At 37.4% G+C, this 22,086-nt stretch overlaps 1 protein-coding gene across 10 annotated transcripts in view; it reads right to left on the reverse strand.

Moving 5' to 3' along the window:
* CAMSAP2 (calmodulin regulated spectrin associated protein family member 2) overlaps positions 1-22,086 on the reverse strand; it is a 124,524-nt gene that overhangs the window by 58,676 nt on the left and 43,762 nt on the right. For 4 of the 10 annotated variants that reach the window (XM_063725995.1, XM_063725987.1, XM_063725990.1 and 1 more), the window contains exon 3: positions 21,073-21,162. The exons of the other annotated variants lie outside the window; for them this stretch is intronic. In XM_063725995.1, coding sequence (XP_063582065.1) covers positions 21,073-21,162 — 90 coding nt within the window. The remainder of the gene's footprint in view (positions 1-21,072; positions 21,163-22,086) is intronic. 10 annotated transcript variants of the gene reach the window in all.

Raw genomic sequence — 22,086 nt, forward strand, 5'->3', positions numbered from 1 at the left:
GATAGCTCCAAATAAAATACACATGTTTAATTGCTGACCTAAAGCATTCAGATCAGAATAATAACAATAACTAACACTGTTAAGTGTCACATACTGTTTTTGGCATTTTACTGTTTTCTGTCATGTACTGTTTTCAGTATGTAATGTTCTCAGCATTTGTATTAATTTAATAAAACAACCCTGTGAGGGTAAGCACTATTACTCTAGCTATTTTACAGATAAGAAAACTGTATAACCTGTCCAAGGTTACACAGCAAGGAGGTAGTGATGTAGGGATTCAAACTTAGAAATCTGGCTCCAGAGCCCATATCACTGAACATCACACCTGCAGACTTAATCCCAACCTCTGCACCTTGACTCTCAGTGTTGTAGTAGGAGGCAACTGCGGCAGCAACAGAAACAGCAGTGTACATTGCAACCACCAGGTGGCAGAGCATAGCATGACATCTAAGAGCAGCAGCAGGAAGACTGGTTATGGAAGAAAAAGCAGGAGGGCATTTCAATGAAAAGAAAAGGATTTGGGGAATGTGGAATCCCAGGGACTTTACTGGGTGAGAGCTGAAGTATCATCCAAAGGCCACCATTAGGTTCTATATCTGTGTTACAAGGGTTATATTTTTATCATCTCCAACTAGTGGAGCCTAAGCAAAAATAAATTACATTTATGTATTAGAAATGAAGGTTAAACCTATTAAAGAAAGGAAAGCTCTTCAGTGTTATAAGAAATTTTTAGCCTCATAAATTAAGATAAAAGTTCTGCTACTGCATGGCTTTTACTATTCTTGTATCAGATTTAGACATAGAACTTAAAAAAAAAATCCTAAAATGAACTTAGTTTTTAGACTAATAAAGTGGCTAGACTGCCTACTATGCCCAAGTGCGCCCATAGGTATTTAAGAGGAAATAAATACTTAAATCAATCACAAACATGAGGTACTAGTTATTCTGCTGAAATGGTACATACAGCATATTCATATTATACTCTACAGTTTTTCAAAGTTATTCCAATTTAGAAAATATTTTACATATCATTTATCTATATAAACACTTTTTCGTAAGTTTCATTTATCTTTAATTTACGTGGAGATAAAAGTAAAACACCACTTGCAACTCCGCTGAGGTGATATGTCATTTTATCAATGAGGAAATCTCAGGATGAGTATCTACATTTGGTCACAGAGTTAGTAAGAGTTAGAACTAGGATTCAAAATCCTGGTCTGTCTACGGTCAAAGCTCGTATACTTGCCATTCCTCCATGTTGGCCCCAGTATTTCACAATAAATCTTTTGTTATTATGTAATAATACTTTGCCATTGAATTACTATTTCTAATACTTCTGATATTGACAATTCAAGAATAAACTAAAACCAAGGCTTCCAATCCAAAGACATTCTTATACAGAACTATCTTGGTTTAAAACAGAATTTAGTTAAAATCCAGTTTTAAACCAAGACAGTTGTACTATAAGGCTGCAGAGATAAAAATCTTGCTATTGCCACCATAGTATTACTACTGTCCTCAACTCAGTTAAACTAGGGGTTACTAGCTGCTAACACATCAAGCACTGTCCTCCTGCCTCTCAAAGCTCAAATGTGGTTCCCAGAACAAATAAATAAATAAAGTACTAAGACAAGTTAAAGAGATTATGAAAAAGAAAACAAGGATACCACCTACATTCAAGATTTCATCTTAGATACTGCCATCTGACTCTAGCTTTTAGCTTATAGGTAACTCATCTAAGTATAATTTAGATGGTGTAAGCTTTAAAAACCTTCAGATATTTTAGAAAGGATATCAGAGACTGAAGATTAACTTAATAAAATAAAGCATGAAGGCAAGATTAGAGAAAAAACAATGAAAAGGAACAAACAAAGCCTCCAAGAAATATGGGACTATGTGAAAAGACCAAACCTACGTTTGATCGGTATACCTGAAAGTGATGGGGAGAATGGAACCAAGTTGGAAAACACTCTTCAGGATATTATCCAGGAGAACTTCCTAACCTAGGAAGACAGGCCAACATTCAAATTCACGAAATACGGACACCACCACAAATCGATACACCTCGAGAAGTGCAACCCCAAGACACATAATCATCAGATTCACCCAAAAGGTCAGGTTACCCACAAAGGGAAGCCCATCAGATTAACAGCGATATCTACGTGGAAACCCTACAAGCCAGAAGAGAGTGGGGGCCAATATTCAACATTCTATTTTTTTTTTTTTTTTTTTTTTTTTTGAGATGGAGTCTTGCTGTGTCACCAGGCTGGAGTGCAGTGGCGCGATCTCAGCTCACCACAACCTCCACATCCCGGGTTCAAGAGATTCTCCTGCCTCAGCCTCCCAAGTAGCTGGGACTATAGGCACACACCACCACGCCCAGCTAATTTTTGTATTTTTAGTAGAGAAGGGGTTTCACCATGTTGGCCAGGATGGTCTCAGTCTCTCGACCCTGTGATCCACCCATCTCGGCTTCCCAAAGTGCTGCGATTACAGGTGTGAGCCACCGTGCCAGGCCTCAACCTTCTTAAAGAAAAGAATTTTCAACCCAGAATTTCATATCCAGTCAAACTGAGCTTCATAAGCGAAGGAGAAATAAAATCCTTTACAGACAACCAAATACTGAGAGATTTTTGTCACCACCAGGCCTGCCTTACAAGAGCTCCTGAAGGAAGCACTAAATATGGATAGGAAAAACCAGTACCAGCCACTGCAAAAACATACCAAATTGTAAAGACCATCGACACTATGAAGAAACTGCATCAACTAACAGGCAAAATAACCAGCTAGCATCATAATGACAGGATAAAATTGACACATAACAATATTAACCTTAAATGTAAATGGGCTAAATGCCCCAGTTAAAAGACACAGATTGACAAATTGGATAGAGTCAAGACCCACTGGTGTGCTGTATTCAGAAGACCCATCACATGTGCAAAGACACACATAGGCTAAAAATAAAGGGATGGAGGAAGATTTACCAAGCAAATGGAAAGCAAAAAAAAGCAAGGGTTGCAATCCTAGTCTCTGATAAAACAGATGTCAAACCAACAAAGATAAAAAAAAGACAAGGAAGGGCATTCCATAATGGTGAAGGGATCAATGCAACAAGAAGAACTAACTATCCTAAATATATATGCACCCAATACAGGAGCACTCAGATTCATAAAGCAAGTTCTTAGAGGCCTACAAAGAGACTTAGACTCCCACACAATAATAGTGGGAGACTTGAACACCCCACTGTCAATATTAGATCAACGAGATAGAAAATTAACAAGGATATTCAGGACTTGAACTCAGCTCTGGACCAAGCAGACCTAATAGACATCTACAGAACTCGCCATCCCAAATCAACAGAATATACATTCTTCTCAGCACCACATTGCACTTATTCTAAAATTGATTACATAATTGGAAGTAAAACACTCCTCAGCAAATGCAAAAGAATGAAAATCATAACAGTCTCTCAGACCACAGTGCAATCAAATTAGGACTCAAAGTTAAGAAACTCACTCAAAACTGCTCAACTACATGGAAACTGAACAACCTGCTCCTGAATGACTACTGGGTAAATAACAAAATTAAGGCAGAAATAAGTAAGTTCTTTGAAACCAATGAGAACAAAGACACATGTATCAGAATCTCCGGAACACAGCTAAAGCAGTGTTTAGAGTGAAATTTATAGCGCTAAATACCCACAAGAGAAAGCAGGAAAAATCCAAAATCGACACCCTAATATCACATTTAAAAGAACTAGAGAAGCAAGAGCAAACAAATCCAAAACTTAGCAGAAGACAAGAAATAACTAAGATCAGAGCAGAACTGAAGGAGAAAGAGACATGAAAAAGCCTTCAAAAAATCAATGAATCCAGGAGCTGGTTTTCTGAAAAGATTAATAAAATAGATATACTGCTAGACAGACTAATAAAGAAGAGAGAAGAATCAAATAGATACAATAAAAAATGATAAAGGGGGTATCACCACTGATACCACAGAAATACAAACTGCCATCAGAGAATACTATAAACACCTCTATGCGAATAAACTAGAAAATCTAGAAGAAATGGATAAATTCCTGGACACATACCCCCTCCCAAGACTTAACTAGGAAGAAGTCAAATCCCTGAACAGACCAATAACAAGTTCTGAAATTGAGGCAGTAATTAATAGCCTACCAACCAAAAAAAAAAAAAACCCCAGGACTAGACGGATTCACAGCCAAATTCTACCAGGGGTACAAAGAGGAGCTGGTACCATTCCTTCTGAAATTATTCCAAACAACAGAAAAAGAAGGACTTCTCCCTAACTCTTTTTATGAGGCCAGCATCATCCTGATACCAAAATCTGGCAGAGACACAACAAAAAAAGAAAATTTCAGGCCAATATCCCTGATGTACATCAATGTGAAAACCCTCAATAAAATACTGGCAAACTGAATCCAGCACCACATCAAAAAGCTTATCCACCACGATCAAGTCAGCTTCATCCCTGGGATGCAAGGCTGGTTCAACATACGCAAATCAATAAACATAATCCAACACATAAACAGAACCAATGACAAAAACCACATGATTATCTCAATAGATGCAGAAAAGGCCTTCGATAAAATTCAACACCCCTTCATGCTAAAAACTCTCAATAAACTAGGTATTGATGAAATATATCTCAAAATAATAAGAGCTATTTATGACAAACCCACAGCCAATATCATACTGGATGGGCAAAAGCTGGAAGCATTCCCTTTGAACACCAGCACAAGACAAGGATGCCCTCTCTCACCACTCCTATTCAACACAGTATTGGAAGTTTTGGCCAGGGCAATCAGGCAAGAGAAAGAAATAAAGGGTATTCAAAGGAAGGGAGGAAGTCAAATTGTCTCTGTCTGCAGATGACATGACTGTATATGTAGAAAAACCCATCGTCTCAGCCCAACATCTCCTTAAGCTGATGAACAACTTCAGCAAAGTCTCATGATACAAAATCAATGTGCACAAATCACAAGCATTCCTATACACCACAATAAGAGACAAATAGAGAGCCAAATCACGAGTGAACTCCCATTCACAATTGCTACAAAGAAAATAAAATACCTAGGATACAACTTATAAGGAATGTGAAGGACCTCTTCAAGGAGAACTGCAAATCACTGCTCAAGGAAATAAGAGAGGACACAAACAAATGGAAAAACATTCCATGCTCATGGATAGAAAGAATCACTATCGTGAAAATGGCCATACTGCCCAAAGTAAGTTATAGATTCAATGCTATCCCCATCAAGCTACCATTGACTTTCTTCACAGAATTAGAAAAAACTACTTTAAATTTTATATGGCACCAAAAAAGAGCCCATATAGCCACGACAATCCTAAGCAAAAAGAACAAAGCTGGAGGCAACACACTACCTGACTTCAAACTATACTACAAGGCTATAGTAACCAAAACAGCATGGTACTGGTACCAAAACAGAGATATAGACCAATGGTACAGAACAGAGGCCTCAGACATAATGCCACACATCTACAACCAACTGATCTTTGACAAACCTGACAAAAACAAGCAATGGGGAAAGGATTCCCTATTTAATAAATGGTGTTGGGAAAACTGGTTAGCCCTATGCAGAAAACTGAAACTGGACCCATTCCTTACACCTTATACAAAAATTAACTCGATATGGATTAAAGACTTAAACATAAGACCTAAAACCATAAAAACCCTAGAAGAAAACCTAGGCAATACCATTCAGGACATAGGCATGGGCAAAGACTTCATGACTAAAACACCAAAAGCAATGGCAACAAAAGTCAAAATTGACAAATGAGATCTAATTAAACTAAAGAGCTTCTGCACAGCAAAAGAATCTATCATCAGAGTGAACAGGCAACCTTCAGAATGGGAGAAAATTTCTGCAATCTATCCATCTGACAAAGGGCTAATATCCAGAATCTACAAGGGACTTCAACAAATTTATAAGAAAAAAACAAACAACCCCATCAAAAAGTGGGCAAAGGATATGAACAGACACTTCGCAAAAGAAGACATTTATGCAGCCAACAAATATGAAAAAAAGCTCATCATCACTGGTCATCGGAGAAATGCAAATCAAAACCACAATGAGATACCATCTCATGCCAGTCAGAATGGCAATCATTAAAAAGTCAGGAAACAACAGATGCTGGATAGGATGTGGAGAAATAGGAATGCTTTTACACTGTAGGTGGGAATGTAAATTAGTTCAACCACCGTGGAAGACAGTGTGGTGATTCCTCAAGGATCTAGAACCAGAAATACCATTTGACCCAGCAATCCCATTACTGGGTATATACCCACAGGATTATAAATCATTCTACTATAAAGACACATCCACACGTATGTTTACTGCAGCACTATTCACAACAGCAAAGACTTGGAACCAACCCAAATGCCCATCAATGATAGACTGGATGAAGAAAATGTGGCACATATATACCATGGAATACTATACAGCCATAAAAAAGGATGAGTTCATGTCCTTTGCAGGGACATGGATGAAGCTGGAAACCATTCTCAACAAACTAACACAGGAACAGAAAACCAAACACTGCATGTTTTCACCCATAAATGGGAGTTGAACAATGAGAACACATGGACACAGGGAGGGGAACATCACACACTGGGGACTGTTAGGGGGTAGAGGGTTAGGGGAGGAATAGCATTAAGAGAAATACCTAATGTAGATGATGGGTAGATGGGTGCAGCAAACCACCATGACACATGTATCCCTATATAACATACCTGCACATTCTGCACATGTATCCCAGAACTTAAAGTATAATTAAAAAATAAATAAATAACCTTCAGATATTTTACAATGTTCTTGCCTTTTAGTAGTATAGGGATTTCTCTGGATAAATTTTGTATAAAGCAAATTTCTGCAAGTTGAATTAGGTTGGCTTTCATTTTGCAACTAGAGGAGCAAATATCTGACAGAAATACAGTTACTTCTGTTTTGAAACTACACATTTGTTTCCATGCAACTGGTATATTAAGGAACAATCTGAATTGCAGTTTGTTTATGCATAGCTTTGTTCACCAGAAATACTAGGTGAATGCAAAAAATCACACACAGCTGTACTGAGACATGTGGGAATACATATATGCACACACATCTCAGACATCTACCACTTCCTTCAGTTCACCGTGTGTAACATGAACTATACCCTCATCTTTCTCATCTGGTATTATAACTTTCTCTGGTGTTATCACTTTCCATCCTATTTCAGACAGGATACTTCACAATAACTCATGTGCTGCAACCATTTTAATGCTACTTCCACAAGAAAACTTCAGGCTTTTTTCAAAGTGAAGTGCCATACATAATATAGTATGTATGTATATTTTAAACATTAACACATGTAAAATTATACCACCATTTTTATTATATTCCTATCATTTTAAAACAACATACACTGCTCTTACCAGCTTTTCTCGTAAGTCCTGTGGTGTTTATTGCACAATTTTCCATAGTACAGTGATTTAAAGAGCATATATATTACATTACAGCAAAACTGAGTATATCCTAAAAACCCAAAGAATCTAGAAACCTTTATAAAGCCACATATTGAGAGGAAATTTTTTTCTGGTAAAATAACAATACTGCTTAAATTGCAGTAAAGAAAAAATATCTGACATGGCATCCAGACCAGAAAGAAAGAAGTTAAACTATCTTTACTTGCAAATGACATGATCTGATATATAAAAAGTCTTAAGGAATCTTCTAAAACAATTAGAACCAGTAAAAGAATTCACTAAGGTTGTAGGATACAAGATCAATATACAATAAGCAATTACATTTGTAAACACATATATCTGCAATAAACAATCTGAAAATGAAATTAAGAAAACAATTCCATTTACGATAGCACCAAAAAGAATGAAGTACTTTGCAATACATTTAAAAGAAGTGTAAAACTTATGCTCTGAAAACTACAAAACATTGTTGAAAGAAATTAAACAGAAAGACATCCCATATTGATGGATGGAAGACTACATACTCCTAGGATGGCAATACTTTCCTAAATTGGTATACAAAGTAATGTGATCTCTATCAGAATCCCAGGCAGCTTCTTTATAGAAACTGACAAACTGATCCTAAAATTCATATTAAAACTCAAGGGACTCACCACAGCCAAAGCAATCATGAAAGGGAACAAAGTAGGTGGACTTATACTTCCTGATTTTAAAACTTACTACAAAGCAACAATAATCAACACAATATGGTACTGGTATAAAAACAGAGATCAATGGAACTGAGAGTCCAGAAATAAGCCCATATGTCTACGGTCAACTGATTTTTTTTAACAGAAAAAATTTTGTTTAACTATTGAACAGCAAATAGTTAAGTAGTAACCTACAAGAGGATTATGGCATTGTTGTTCCAGACATACTGCTGTTATATCCAATCTGTATTAAACATAGTCAGGACCAAAGGTGCCACTGCTACTCTGCTATATACCCAGGTGGAACTATGCATGTGGCAGCCCTGGCAAGAGGGGTGACTTTCATGAGATTCAAAATACCTCTCTGAAGAGTTTCAAAATCTTAACAATATGACATATGCTTAAACAACTGATCTCACAAAACTGCTATTTTTATTTTATTTGGACCTCCCTGGTTAGACATGTCAATGAATTATGCAGAGCAAGTCAAAAAAGTATGATGACTAGCATGCGACTATTAGTACAATGATACTATTTAGCTGCTATTTAATTCTGCCCAAATTTTTAGGAAGCAAATATTAGAGACAAGGAAGTAGTTGAGAGTTCTCTTTCATCTGTTTATACAGAAGTAGATGAGTATCTGGTTTACATCTTGTCACTTACATTTGGTAATAATCACACTACCCAATGAAGAAGTGTTACCAAGATAATGTTAAAACAAGCTGATATTAAGCTTTATTGCAAACTTAATATATACAAGAAAGAGTATAACTCAAATATCTATTGAAATGCAAGGCCCAAACAGATGAAAGATATGTCTCCTGAGCAGACTCATCGACTTCATCTGGACTATATGTATCTTCAAATGGCAAATTAAGGGCATTTAAATGTGGCTCTACTGGATGGACACATACAGGAATGGCATACTAGTAGTCAAACGAATATAGTAAACAAAGGAAACAGTTTAGAGCAGTCATTCCAAATATGGATGATCATCAAAAAGATCATAAATTCCCTGGCTCAAACCTTAGAGACTGACTCATTAGATCTCTAGAGAGAGGCCCAAGAACAGCATACTATCAGGAATCTTGCTTTCAAAGTCCTTAACAGCTACAAGTGATTAACCTTTCTACAGGACACTGCCAATCACATCACTCTACAGTCAAAAGCCTTCAATGACTTCCCAGGGCCTACCCAACAAATCCAAGATTATTTAAATAATGTTAAAATTCTTCAAGATCTTAAAATAATCACTCTTTTCAGGTCTTCTACTACTTCCCCACATAAATCCTATAGTCTAGCAGCATAGGCTAGCAAAGACCATTTAAGCAGAGTACCTAGGTTTAATCCCAACTCTGCCACTTACTAACTAGGTGATCTTTGGCAAATTCCTTAATTTCTCTGTGCTCCAATACCTCAACTATAAAATGGAGTGACAATAATAGTACAAGGCATTTCATGCTCTAAAAATAACATGGTTTATGTCAAGAATAGGGTTAGGATGAATCACTCAAAAGCCACACAACTTTATAACCAGGAGGCAATGAGGACTGCCCAGGCAGACTCATCAGCATGGCTGGAGGTTGCCATACTGAAAAATGCACAAAACTACAATGTGGAAATGCAGATGGGACTGTAATTAGAGCACGCATGGTGAATGCTACTGGTGAATCCAGATAGACATGGATCTCAGCCAGCAGAGCCAGATTAAGGCAGGCATAGGAGGCAATACAACTTGACCCTAGCCAAGAACTGCATTGTGCTGGGAATGCATACCTCTCGGAAGGGGTCCTGGGGCAGATGCTCATTATAAGATTCAAATATGGAAGAATCCTATGGAGATATCAGTAAGAACTCATGATTACATATTTCTCCTGGCATTGTCATGAGTTAAGGGCCTAGCAGTAACACCAAAGCAGCAGCAATAAATACATCTATCCCCAGATCATGGTTTCTAAATAACATTCCCCACTAATATAAACCCAAGACTTCACAGAAAACGGCTGGTTCCAGCTCAGAGATAGGGAAAGAAGAAAGTGAGTCTGGAATATTTGGTTATGTCATATTTGGTTATGCCAAACCCACTGATTTGCAAGGTCTATTGTACTTACTGAAAAAACTGTTTATAAAGTGGGTCTGCTCAGTTCAAACCCATGTTGTTCAAGGGTCAACTGTATGGCAAAATGTTTATCTTATCTTAGTTTTTAAACTTTCGGCAAAATTAAGAATAGAAGAAAATATAATTTAGAAGCAAACAAAGCTTGTATTTTTTCCACAGAAATCAGTAAGCACATCTTATACATGCATCATTATATATGTCATAGCTAAGTCAGCTAAGGTCTGAAGATGAATTTACAGATCTCAATATTCTTGTCCCAGAAAACTATGTTTACAAGTAAGCTTTGGGTAATATCTGGATTAAAAAGGAGCTGTTACTACATCCACAGAATAAGTTGTTTCTGCTTACCTTTTTAATTCCTAAGTTAATTGTGGGTGGCTTTCCTCCCAAGCCTTACCTTATAAAGAATGCACTTCAAAATGTTTGTTTGTTTGTTTAATACACATGTCATCAGGTGGGTATAAGAAAGTCTACAACCTTAATGTAGTGCTAATTAAACAACGTTTGCGAGTCCAGTTGCTACAATTAGTTACAGAAACTAAAGGGGGATCAATAAGCCAAAAAGAAATAAAAGATGGAAATAAAAAAAAAAAACCCTTAAGAATAAAATGCCTTCAAGTGGGTTTTCAAAGCAAATATAAGCCACTTCAATTATACCATAAATATACAGAGCAACAGGATACAAGTGTTTTAAGCTCAGAATACTGTCCTACCATCGGTAATATCCAAACAAGGCAGCTTTCTTTGCAGCAACCCTTCCAAAATCAAATCTACTCTTAAGAAATTTTATGATCTAAAGTGAAAAATAATTGTATTTCTTTTAGTTGTTACTATTTTGTTTTCCCATATATAAGTAAACATTTTTCCTAGTAACTCAGTTATACATGTTATTTAAATTAACATATATACTAATATGCATTAAAAAAACACCCTAGAAATAGAAGTAGGTCAATAAAAACCAACGATGACTGCTAACGTGCACCGATCTTTCTTACTATAGGTCAAGCACCACATTAGATACTTCACAGCCACTATTGTATTTAATCCTCACACCTATTTATAAGGCAGACAATATTATCACTGCTTACTACAGATGAGAAAAACTGAAGCTCAGAGAGTTTTAGAAATGTTATAAAGTCAAACTGCTGATCATTGTTGGGGTTTCAATCCAGGTCTGTCTGCTACAGAGATAATGTACTCGATCACTCCATACTTTCTCACTACCAGTGAGAAATGACACTGAAACCATCTCTGCTCCACATAGTAGCATTTTCTTTTCATCTTAAAAATTCATTCCTCATACATCTTTTTATTAAACTTTTTATTTTGAGCTCATTGTAAGTTCAAACACAACTGTGAGAAAGAACACAGAAACATCCCATTTACCATATACCCAGTTTCCCCCAATGGTAACACCTTACAAAACCATAGTACAATATCACAACCAGGATACTGATATGGATACAATTAAGCCACAAAATACTAGAACACAGGATCCTTCATGTTGCCCTTTCCCAGTCACACCTACTTCTCTCCAACCCCTGGCAATCACTAATCTGTTCTCCATTTCTATAATTTTGTCATTTCAAGAATGTCTATATAAATGGGATTTATACAGTATGTAACTTTTCGGGGTTGTCTTCTCCCCCACCCCCACTGCCCAAGACAGAGTCTCTTGCTTTGTCATCCAGGCTGGAGAGCAGTGGCGCGATCTCGGCTCACTGCAGCCTCCTCCTCCCGGGTTCAAGCAATTTTCCTGCCTCAGCCTCCCGAGTAGCTGGGATTACAGGCGCCTGCCACCACACCTGGCTAGTTTTTATATTTTTAGTAGAGACAGGGTTTCACCATGTTGGCCAGGCTGGTCTCAAACTCCCGATCTCAAACTCTCAAAGTGCTGGGATTACAGGCTTGAGCCACTGTGCCCAGCTGGGATTGGCTTTTTTAAACTTAGCATGTCTATGCATATTCATACAAGCTGTTATATGTATCAATAGTTCATTTCTTTTTATTGTTGAGTAGTATTCCAGTAAACTACTTAAGACAACAATTGTTTCAGATTATGAAATATAAACACTTTTGTAAATGTAAATACATCAGCTTGACCTACACATTGAACATTCAACAAAACTATCTCATTAATGTTTTTAGGATTACCTCAAATATATTAAATTGAAGTACTAAATCTTTTACTATCATGGGTGGCCTAATTTTCCCAATTTAACCTACCTTTCTTATGAATGTTTAAAGTTCTAAGGAAATTAAAGTTCATATTCTTAAAAAGAAGAACTCAGGTCATATGGCATAGTTAAACAAAGAAATTATTTTGGGTAAGTATTTTTTTTTTTTGGAGACAGGGTCTTGCTTTGTCACTCAGGGTGGAGTGCAGTGGCATGTTCTTGGCTCATTGCAACCTCTGCCTCCTGGGTTCAAGCGATTCTCCTGCCTCAGCCTCCTGAGTAACTGAGATTACAGGCACGTGCCACCACATCCAGCTAATTTTTGTATTTTTAGTGGAGACAGGGCTTTACCATATTGGCCTTACTGAGTATTTATTTAATTTTTAACATATCTAACTAGCTTGCACAAAAAGTAAATCTCTAAGAGGGTCTTAAAGGAAAAGAATAACAATCACAGGTGCTAACTGCAACAGAATACATCTTTGAAATGGACCACAGGAATAAGACTGTAAATATAACAGATTTTCCTGTTCTCAACTTCCAGTGATATTTCAAGCTATCCAACTAAAGCATAAAAAGAAAAAAGGCCTTAAAAAAATGAACAGAGCCTCAGAGCCTCATCGGTGACCTGTGTGTGGGACAATAGCAAGCAGTTATACAAATGGAGTCTAAAAAACATGGTGGGGGATAGTATTCAGAGAAATAATGGTTGAAATTTTTCCAATTTTGATGAAAACTATAAACTCACGGATATGAGTAGCTTTAAAAATCCCCAACAGGGTAAATACAAAGAAAAATCCATTAAGGCACACCATAACCAAATTCTGGGAAAAAAAAGAAAGAAATCTTAAAAGCAGCTGAAGACAATCAAATTACACATTACATACAGAGGAAATCTGATAAGAATAACATCTGACTTCTCTCAGAAACAATGCAAGCCAGAAGACACAGAATGCATCTTACTCAGCAAAAATAACCTACAAAAATGGAGGCAAAGGCCAGGTGCAGTGGCTCATGCCTGTAATCCCAGAACTTTGGGAGGCCGAGGCAGGTGGATCACTTGAGGTCAGGGATTCGAGACCAGCCTGACCAACATGGTGAAACCCCATCCTTACTAAAAATACAAAAATTAGCCAGGCATGGTGGCGTGTGCCTGTAATCTCAGCTATTTGGGAGGCTGAGGCTGGAGAATCGCTTGAACCTGAGAGGCGGAGGTTACAGTGAGCCAAGATGGCGCCACTGCACTCCAGCCTGGGCAACAACAGCGAAACTCCGTCTCAAAAAAAAAAAGGAGGTAAAATAAAGATAACTTTTCTCAATGTTTATTGATCTAAAGATGTCACTAGCAAATGTGCACTACAAAAAAAATGTAAAAGAAAGAAGACTTTAGTTTCTGGTCTGCATGTAAAAACCTTAGCAGTCACTCTGTTCTAACAACAAGCACAAAGCTGAACAGAATGAAGTATCAACAATTCTAAGATCTGAAAGAAAGGTGAGAACACAAGGCAAACCAACAGCCCAAAGGATGGAGAGACAGACAGGCAAAGGGAAGTCACAGATTACCAGAGCAAAGACTCACAAACAGAAACAGCCAAGGGAACCAGTGCTGGAGAAGGAAAACTAAACTGTAACTGATGAATTGTTGCAGGTTCAGAGTAAACAAGTCTGAGAGTTAAAACTCCAAGGAGATCAAGTTATAGAGGGCTTTACCTTCAAGAGCTCAACCAGGCTCTAGCTTGAACAGGTTCTCACAATAAATATCAGAAACTGTCCCCCACCCTTCCCCCCAGCCCCGCTGCCCCCATGGTTCCAGTGGGAGGGGAGAGAGAATTTCTAAATATACTAGAGCACTCCATTCTTCTTAACAAGGCCTGCCCTCAGAAGAAACTAGGTTAAACCAGAGCTTAATCTGTTAAGGTACTATCAAAGCCTAACTGACCTGGGAGAGGGAAACATTCAAATCCTGTCCTCTCTAGCCTTCCTGACCCACCTAAAGAGGGAGAAAAAAACCTGAGAAACATCTATGAAGTCCACAGTCCAGAGGCATAGGCTCACTAAAAGACTGAGACTTAATTATAGGACTATACAATGCTTCTCCTCTCCCCCACACCTTACCACCATATTATAGCAAGGTTGCAGGATACAAGGTTAACATACAAAAGCCAATCACATTCCTATATACCAACAATGAACAAGTGGTATTTGAAATTAAAAACAAAATACCATTTTCATTAGCACCCCCAAATTATAAATACTAAGTACAAATCTAAAAAATGCATAAGATTTATGTGAGGAAAACTATAAAACTGATTAACAAAATCAAAGAACTAAATAAATGGAGAGAGAGTCCATGTTTATGGATAAAAAGACTCAATATCATCAAAATAACAGTTTTTCCCAACTTGATCTACAGATTCAATGCAATCCCAGTAAAAATTCCAGCAAGTTATTTCGTAGATATTGATGAATTGATCTAAAGTTTACATGGAGAGGCAAAAGACCTAGAATAGCAAATAATATTGAAGGAGAAGAATAAAGTTAGAGAACTGATGCTACGCACCTTCAAAGCTCACTACAGAGATTCAGTAATCAAGACAATGTGGTACTGGCAAAAGAACAAATAGATCACTGGAACAGAATATAGAGCACACGAACAAAGTCAACTGATCTCTGACAAAGAAGCAAATAAGGCAATGCAGTGGAGAAAGACAGTCTTTTTAACAAATGGTGCTAGAACAACCAGACATCCACATGAAAAAAAAAAAAAAAGACTCTAGACACAGACTTTACAGCCTTCATAAAAATTAACTCAAAATGAATCACAGACCTAAATGTACAACAAAACTATAAAACTTCTAGAAGATAACAGAAGAAAATCTAGATAATATTGGGCTTGGCAATGACTTCTTATATACAAAACCAAATGCACAATCCATGAAAAAATAATTGATAAGCTGGACTTCATTAAAATAAAAAATTTTGCACTGTGAAAGGGTGTCAAGAGAATGAAAAGCATAAGCCACAGACTGGGAGAAAACAATTGCAAAAGACATCTCTGATAAAGGACTGTTATCCAAAATATACAAAAAACTCTTAAAACTCAGTAAGAAAACAACCCAATTAAAAAACAGGCTAACAACCTTAACAAACACCTCACCAAAGAAGATATAAAGATGGCAAGTAAGCACATGAAAAGATGTTCTGGCCGTTACAGGAGAAATTGAGAAATTGAGAATTGAGAAAACAATTGCAAAAGACTTCTCTGATAAAGGACTGTTATCCAAAATATACAAAAAACTCTTAAAACTCAATAAGAAAACAACCCAATTAAAAAACAGGCCAACAACCTTAACAAGCACCTCACCAAAGAAGATATAAAGATGGCAAGTAAGCATATGAAAAGATGTTCTGGCCAGCGCGGTAGCTCACGACTGTATTTCCAGCACTTTGGGAGGCTGAGGTGGGCGGATCACCTGAGGTCGGGATTTCGAGACCAGCCTGGCCAGCATAGTGAAACTCCGTCTCTACTAAAAAAAAAAATACAAAAATCAGCCAGGCATGGTGGCAGTCACCTGTAATCCCAGCTACTCAGGTAGCTGAGGCAGGAGAATCGCTTGAACCCAGAAGGCGGAGGTTGCAGTGAGCCGAGATTGTGCCATTACACTCCAGCCTGGGCAACAGGGCAAAACTCCGTCTCGAAAACAAAAAAAAAAGAAAAGATGTTCTAAGTCATATATTATCAGGGAAATGCAAATTAAAACCTATTAGAATGTCTAAATCCACAACACTGACAACACCAAATACTGGACTGAAAAGTTCCTGTGGAACAACAGGAACTTTCATTCACTGCTAGTGGGAATCCAAAATGATACAGCCACTTTGGAAGAGAGTTTGGTGATTTCTTACAAAACTAAACATATTATTACTCTATGATCCAGCAATCACACTCCATGGTATATACCTATAGGAGCGGAAAACTTATGTCCACATAAAAACCTAAACACAGATGATTATGTAAGCTTTATTCATAATTGTCAAAACTTGGAAGCAACCAAGACATTCTTCAGTTGATATATGAATTTTTAAAACTGTAGCACATTCAGACAACAAAATATTACTCAGTGCTAAAAAGATGTGAGCAATCAAGTCATAAAAATACATGGGAGGAAACTTAAATGCACATTATTAAATAAAAAGTCAATGTGAAAAGGCTACATTCTTTATGATTCCAACTACAGGCACTCCTTGGATATATTGCAGGTTCCATTCCATTCCACTGCAATAAAGCAAGTAGCATAATAAACCGGGTCACACAATTTTTTAATATTCCCAGGCATATAAAAGTTATGGTTATATTATACTGTAATCTATTGAGTGCAATATCATTATGTCTAAAAAACCAATGTACCTAACTTAATTTAAAAATATTGTATTGCTAAAAAATGCTAACAATCACCCAAACCTTCAATGAAACGCAATATTTTTGCTGGTGGAGGGTCTTGGTTCCATGTTGTTCGATCAGAGTGGTGATTGCTGAAGCATGGGATGGCTGTGGCAATTTCTTAAGACAACAAAACTTGAGTGCTGATTGGCTCTTCTTTCACCAAAAATTTCTCTATAATATGTGATGCCATTTGATAGCATTTTACCCACAGTAGAACTTCTTTCAAATGTGGAGTCAGTCCTATCAAACTCTGCCGCTGCTTCACCAACTAACTTGATATATAATATTCTAAATCCATTGTTTATTGTCATTTCAACAATATTCACAGCATCCCCACCAGGAATAGATCCATCACAAGAAACCACTTTGCTCATCTGTAAGAAGCAACTCCTCATCCAGTCAATTTTGATAATGAGATTACAGCAATTCAGTCCTATCTTCAGGCTTCACTTCTAATTATAGTTCTCTTCCTATTTCCACCACATCTGCAGATACTTCTGCCACTGAACCCCTTAAAGTCATCCCTAAAAGTTGGAAACCAACTTCTTTCCAACTCCTGTTCATGTTGATATTTTGATCTCCTCCCACGAATCATGAATGGCATCTAGAATGGTAAATCCTTTTCAGAAGGTTTTAAATTTACTTTGCCCAGATCCAACAGAGGAATCACTATCTATAGCAGATATATACTTAGAAAATGTTATTTCTTAAATAAAAAGACTTGAAACTCAGTATTACTCCCTGATCCATGGGCCACAGAACAGAAGCTGGGTTAGCAGGCATGAAAACATTCATGCCCTTGTCTCTCTCCATCACAGCTCTTGGGTGACCATGCGCATTGTCAATGAGCAGTGATATTTTGAAAGGAATCTTTTTTTTTTCTGAGCAGGTCTCAACAAGGGCTTAAAATATCCAGTAAACCATGCTATAAACAGATGTGCTGTCATCCAGGCTTTGCTGTTCTACTTATAGAGCACCGGCATAGTCAATTTAGCATAGTTCTTAAGTGCCCTAGGATTTTCAGAACGGTAAACGAGCACTGGCTTCAATCTAAAGTCACCAGCTACATTAGCCCGCATAGCCCATAACAAAACAGTCAACCTATCCTTTGAAGCACTGAAGCCAGACACTGACTTCTCCTCTCTAGCTATGCAAGTCCTATATGGCACCCTCTTCCAAAGGAAGGCTATTTCATCTACATCGAAAATCTGTTGCTTAGGCTGGGCGCAGTGGCTCATGCCTGTAATCCCAGCACTTTAAAAGGCCGAGGTTGGTGGATCACCTGAGGTCGAGTTCGAGACCAGCCTGGCCAACATGGCAAAATCTCGTCTCTACTAAAAATACAAACATCAGCTGGGCATGGTGGCGGGCGCCTATAATTCCAGCTACTCAGGAGGCTGAGGAAGGAGAAACGCTTGAACCCGGGAGGCGGAGGCTGCAGCGAGCTGAGATTGCGCCACTGCACTCCAGCCTGGGCGACAGAGCAAGACTCCATCAAAAAAAAAAAAAAAAAAAGAAAGCAATTTATGGCTTTAAGTGTTTGTATCAGAAAAGAAGAAAGCTTTAAAATTAATAACCTAAGAGTACATCTTAAGAAGCTAGATTTTTTTAAAAAGCCAAAATAAGAAAAAGAAAAGAAATAATAAAGAACAGAAATCAGTGAAACAGAAAACAAGCAAAAATTAGTTTAAAAAACTGAAACAAAGAGCTGGTTTTTAGAAAAGATAACAGAATTGATAAACCTCCATACATATTAATAACACCAGGAAAGTAAAAAGGGATATCACTACAGGTTCTATAGATATTAAAAAGATAATAAGGGAGTATTATAACCAACTTAATGCCAATAAATTGACATATTTAGATGAAATGGACAAATGTCTTAAAAGATATAAAATAACCAAAATTGGCTGGGTGCAGTGGCTCACGCCTGTAATCCCAGCACTTTGGGAGGCCAAGGCGGGCGGATCATTTGCGGTCAGGAGTTTGAGACCAGCCTGACGAACATGGTGAAGCCCCTTCTCTACTAAAAGTACAAAAAATTAGCCAGGAGTAGGGGCACATGCCTTTAATCTCAGCTACTTAGGAAGCTGAGGCACAAGAATCACTTGAACCTAGGAGGCAGAGGTTGCAGTGAGCCAAGATCACGCCACTGAACTCCAGCCTGGACAACGGAACAAGACTCTGTCTCAAAAAAAAGAAAATATCAGCCAGGTGCGTGGCTCACGCCTATAATCCCAGCACTTTGGGAGGCCGAGGCAGATGGACTGCTTGAGGTCAGGAGTTCGAGATCAGCCTGGCAAACATGGCGAAACCCCATCTCTACTAAAAATACAAAAATTACCCGGGTGTGGTGGGGGGGCACCTGTAATCTCAGCTACTTCGGAGGCTGAGATAGGAGAATCGCTTGAACCTGGGAGGCAGAGGTTGCAGTGAGCCAAGATCACGCCACTGCACTCCAGCCTGGGCACAGAGTGAGACTCCACCTCAAAAAAAAAAACCAAAAGAAAAAAAAAGAAAACATCAAGCCCCGGTGGCATACCTAGTGAATTCTGCCCAACATTTAAGGAAGAAATTACAGAAATCCTAAGTGAAGTCTTTCAGAAAATAGTGGAGTAGGGAACACTTTGCAACTCATTATATAAAGACAGTATTACCCTGATGCTAACACAAGACAAAGAAATGAGAAGAAAAATATCTCTCACGAACATGGCTGTAAAACACCCTTGAGAAAATATTAACAAATTAAACCTAACAATATATAAAAGAGATAATTTACCGTGACCAACTGAGTTTAACTCCAGGAATTCAAGACTAGTTTAATATTTGAAAATCAATGTAACTCACCTATTAACAGGATAAATGAGAAAAGCCATATGATTATCTTAATAGAGGCAGAAAAAGCATTTGCAAAATACAGCACTTATTCATGATTTTAAAAACATAAACATACATATATTTCTTAGCAAACTTGGAACAGAAAGGAACTCCCTTAACCCGAAAAAGAACATCTTCAAAAATCCTACAGATAATATCACATTTAACAAGGGAAACTCAACAGATTCCTGATAAGATGAGGAATAAGACAAAAATGTCTGGTCTCACCACTTTTACTCAACATTACCTGTTAGTGTTTGGCAGTGCAATAAGAAGCGGGGAGCAGATCACATACATAGTGGAAAGGAAGAAGTAAACCTGTGTTTATTCACAGACAACATGATTGTTTAGGTTGAAAGTTCTGACAAATCCACAAAAACATACTAGGAATAAATGTATACAGCAAGGTCACAGGATAAAAAAAATGTTCAAAATTCAATTGTATTTCTATATATTAGCAATAAACAATTTAAGAATTAAATCTGAAATGCAATTCCAAATAAAAAATATGAAAGATTCAACAAAGTACGTATGAATCTCATATGCTAAAAACTATAAAACACTGCCGAAATAAATTAAAGAATACTTAAATAAGAAGAGAAACCATGTTTTCACTGGAAGACAAAAATTGTTAAACTATCAATTCTTCCCAAAATGGTCTATAGATTCAACACAATTCCAATCTAAATCCTAGCAAGCTTTTTTTTTTAATAGAAATTGACAAGTTGATTCTAAAATTTATATGGAAATGCAAAGAACCTAGAATAACTACAACAATTTTGATAAAAAACAACAAAGCTGGATGGCTTACACTAACAAGTTTCAAGACTTATTATGAAGCTACATTAGTCAAGACTGTGTGGCACGGCCTAATAGACATCTAAATCAATGGAAGAGACACAGGTGTCAACGTCAGTCAATGGGGAGACAACAGTCTTCAATAAATACTACTGGAACAACTAGATAATCTTGTTAAAAAAAAAAAAAGGGTAAAATGAACCTCAACCACACTATACAAAAAAACTGATCCAAAATGAATCATAGTTCTAAATGAAAAAGCTAAAACTGTAAACTTTGAGAAGAAAACATAGGGGAAAAAAATCTTTACAATCATAATTAGGCAAGGAAAGATTTCTTATGACATAAAAGCACTAACTATAAAAGAAAAAAATTGTAAACTGGTTTTCATCAAAATTTAAAATTCCTTGAAAGACACCACAAAGAAAATGAAATGCAGGCTGGGCATGGTGGTCATACCTGTAATCCCGGCACTTTGGGAGGCCAAGGCAGGAGGACTACTTGAGCCCAGGAGTTCAAAACTATCTGGGCAACACAGTGAGGCCGTTTCTACAAAAAAAAATTTTTTTTTTAATTAGCCAGGTTTGGTGGCAATCGCCTATAGTCCCAGCTACTTAGGAGGCTGAAGAGGGAGGATTGATTGAGGCTAGGAAGTCGAGGCTGCAGTGAGTCATGATCATGCCACTGCACTCCAGCCTGGACAACAGAGCAAGGCCTTGTCTCAAAAATAGAAAAGAAAATAAAATGTGAACCACAAACTAGGAGACAGTATCTGCAATGCATGTATTTGTCAAAGGACTTGTATTCAGGATAAGGAACTCCTACAGTAATAAGAAAATAAAAACCCCAATAAGACATTGAGAAAAAGATTTGAACAGACATTTCATAAAAGATGTATGAATGACCAGTAAGCATACAAAAAACATTAAATTCTATCAGTCCTCAGGGAAATGCAAAATAAAACCACAAGGAGAATCTAATTCACACTAGAATTTCTACAATTAAGACTGACAATACCAAAAGTATTGGCAAAGAAGTGGAGCAAATGGAACCCTCATACATTGCTGGTGGTGAAATAGAAAGTACAACCACTTTGGAAAATTGCTTGATAGCTTAATAGTCAAACATACATGTGGCCCACCAAGAGATATGAAAATAAGGTCGGGTGCAGTGGCTCAGGCCTGTAATCCAGTACTTTGGGAGGCCGAGGCAGGCGAATCGCTTGATTCCGAGTTCCAGACCAGGCTGGGCAACATAGTGAAACCCTATGTCTACAAAAAATTAGCTGGGCATGGTAGTACATGCTACTTGGGAGGCAGAGGTGGGAGAATCACCTGAGCCCAGGAGGTTGAGCCCGTGATCAAGCCAGTGCCACTGTACTCTAGCCTGGATGACAGAGTGAGACCCTGTCTCAAAAAAAAAAAAAAAAAAAAGAGAGAGAGAAATGAAAATACATGTCTAAATACAAATCAT

The sequence above is a fragment of the Pongo abelii genome, chromosome 1 (assembly GCF_028885655.2).
Source record: "Pongo abelii isolate AG06213 chromosome 1, NHGRI_mPonAbe1-v2.0_pri, whole genome shotgun sequence".
Classification (NCBI taxonomy): domain Eukaryota; kingdom Metazoa; phylum Chordata; class Mammalia; order Primates; family Hominidae; genus Pongo; species Pongo abelii.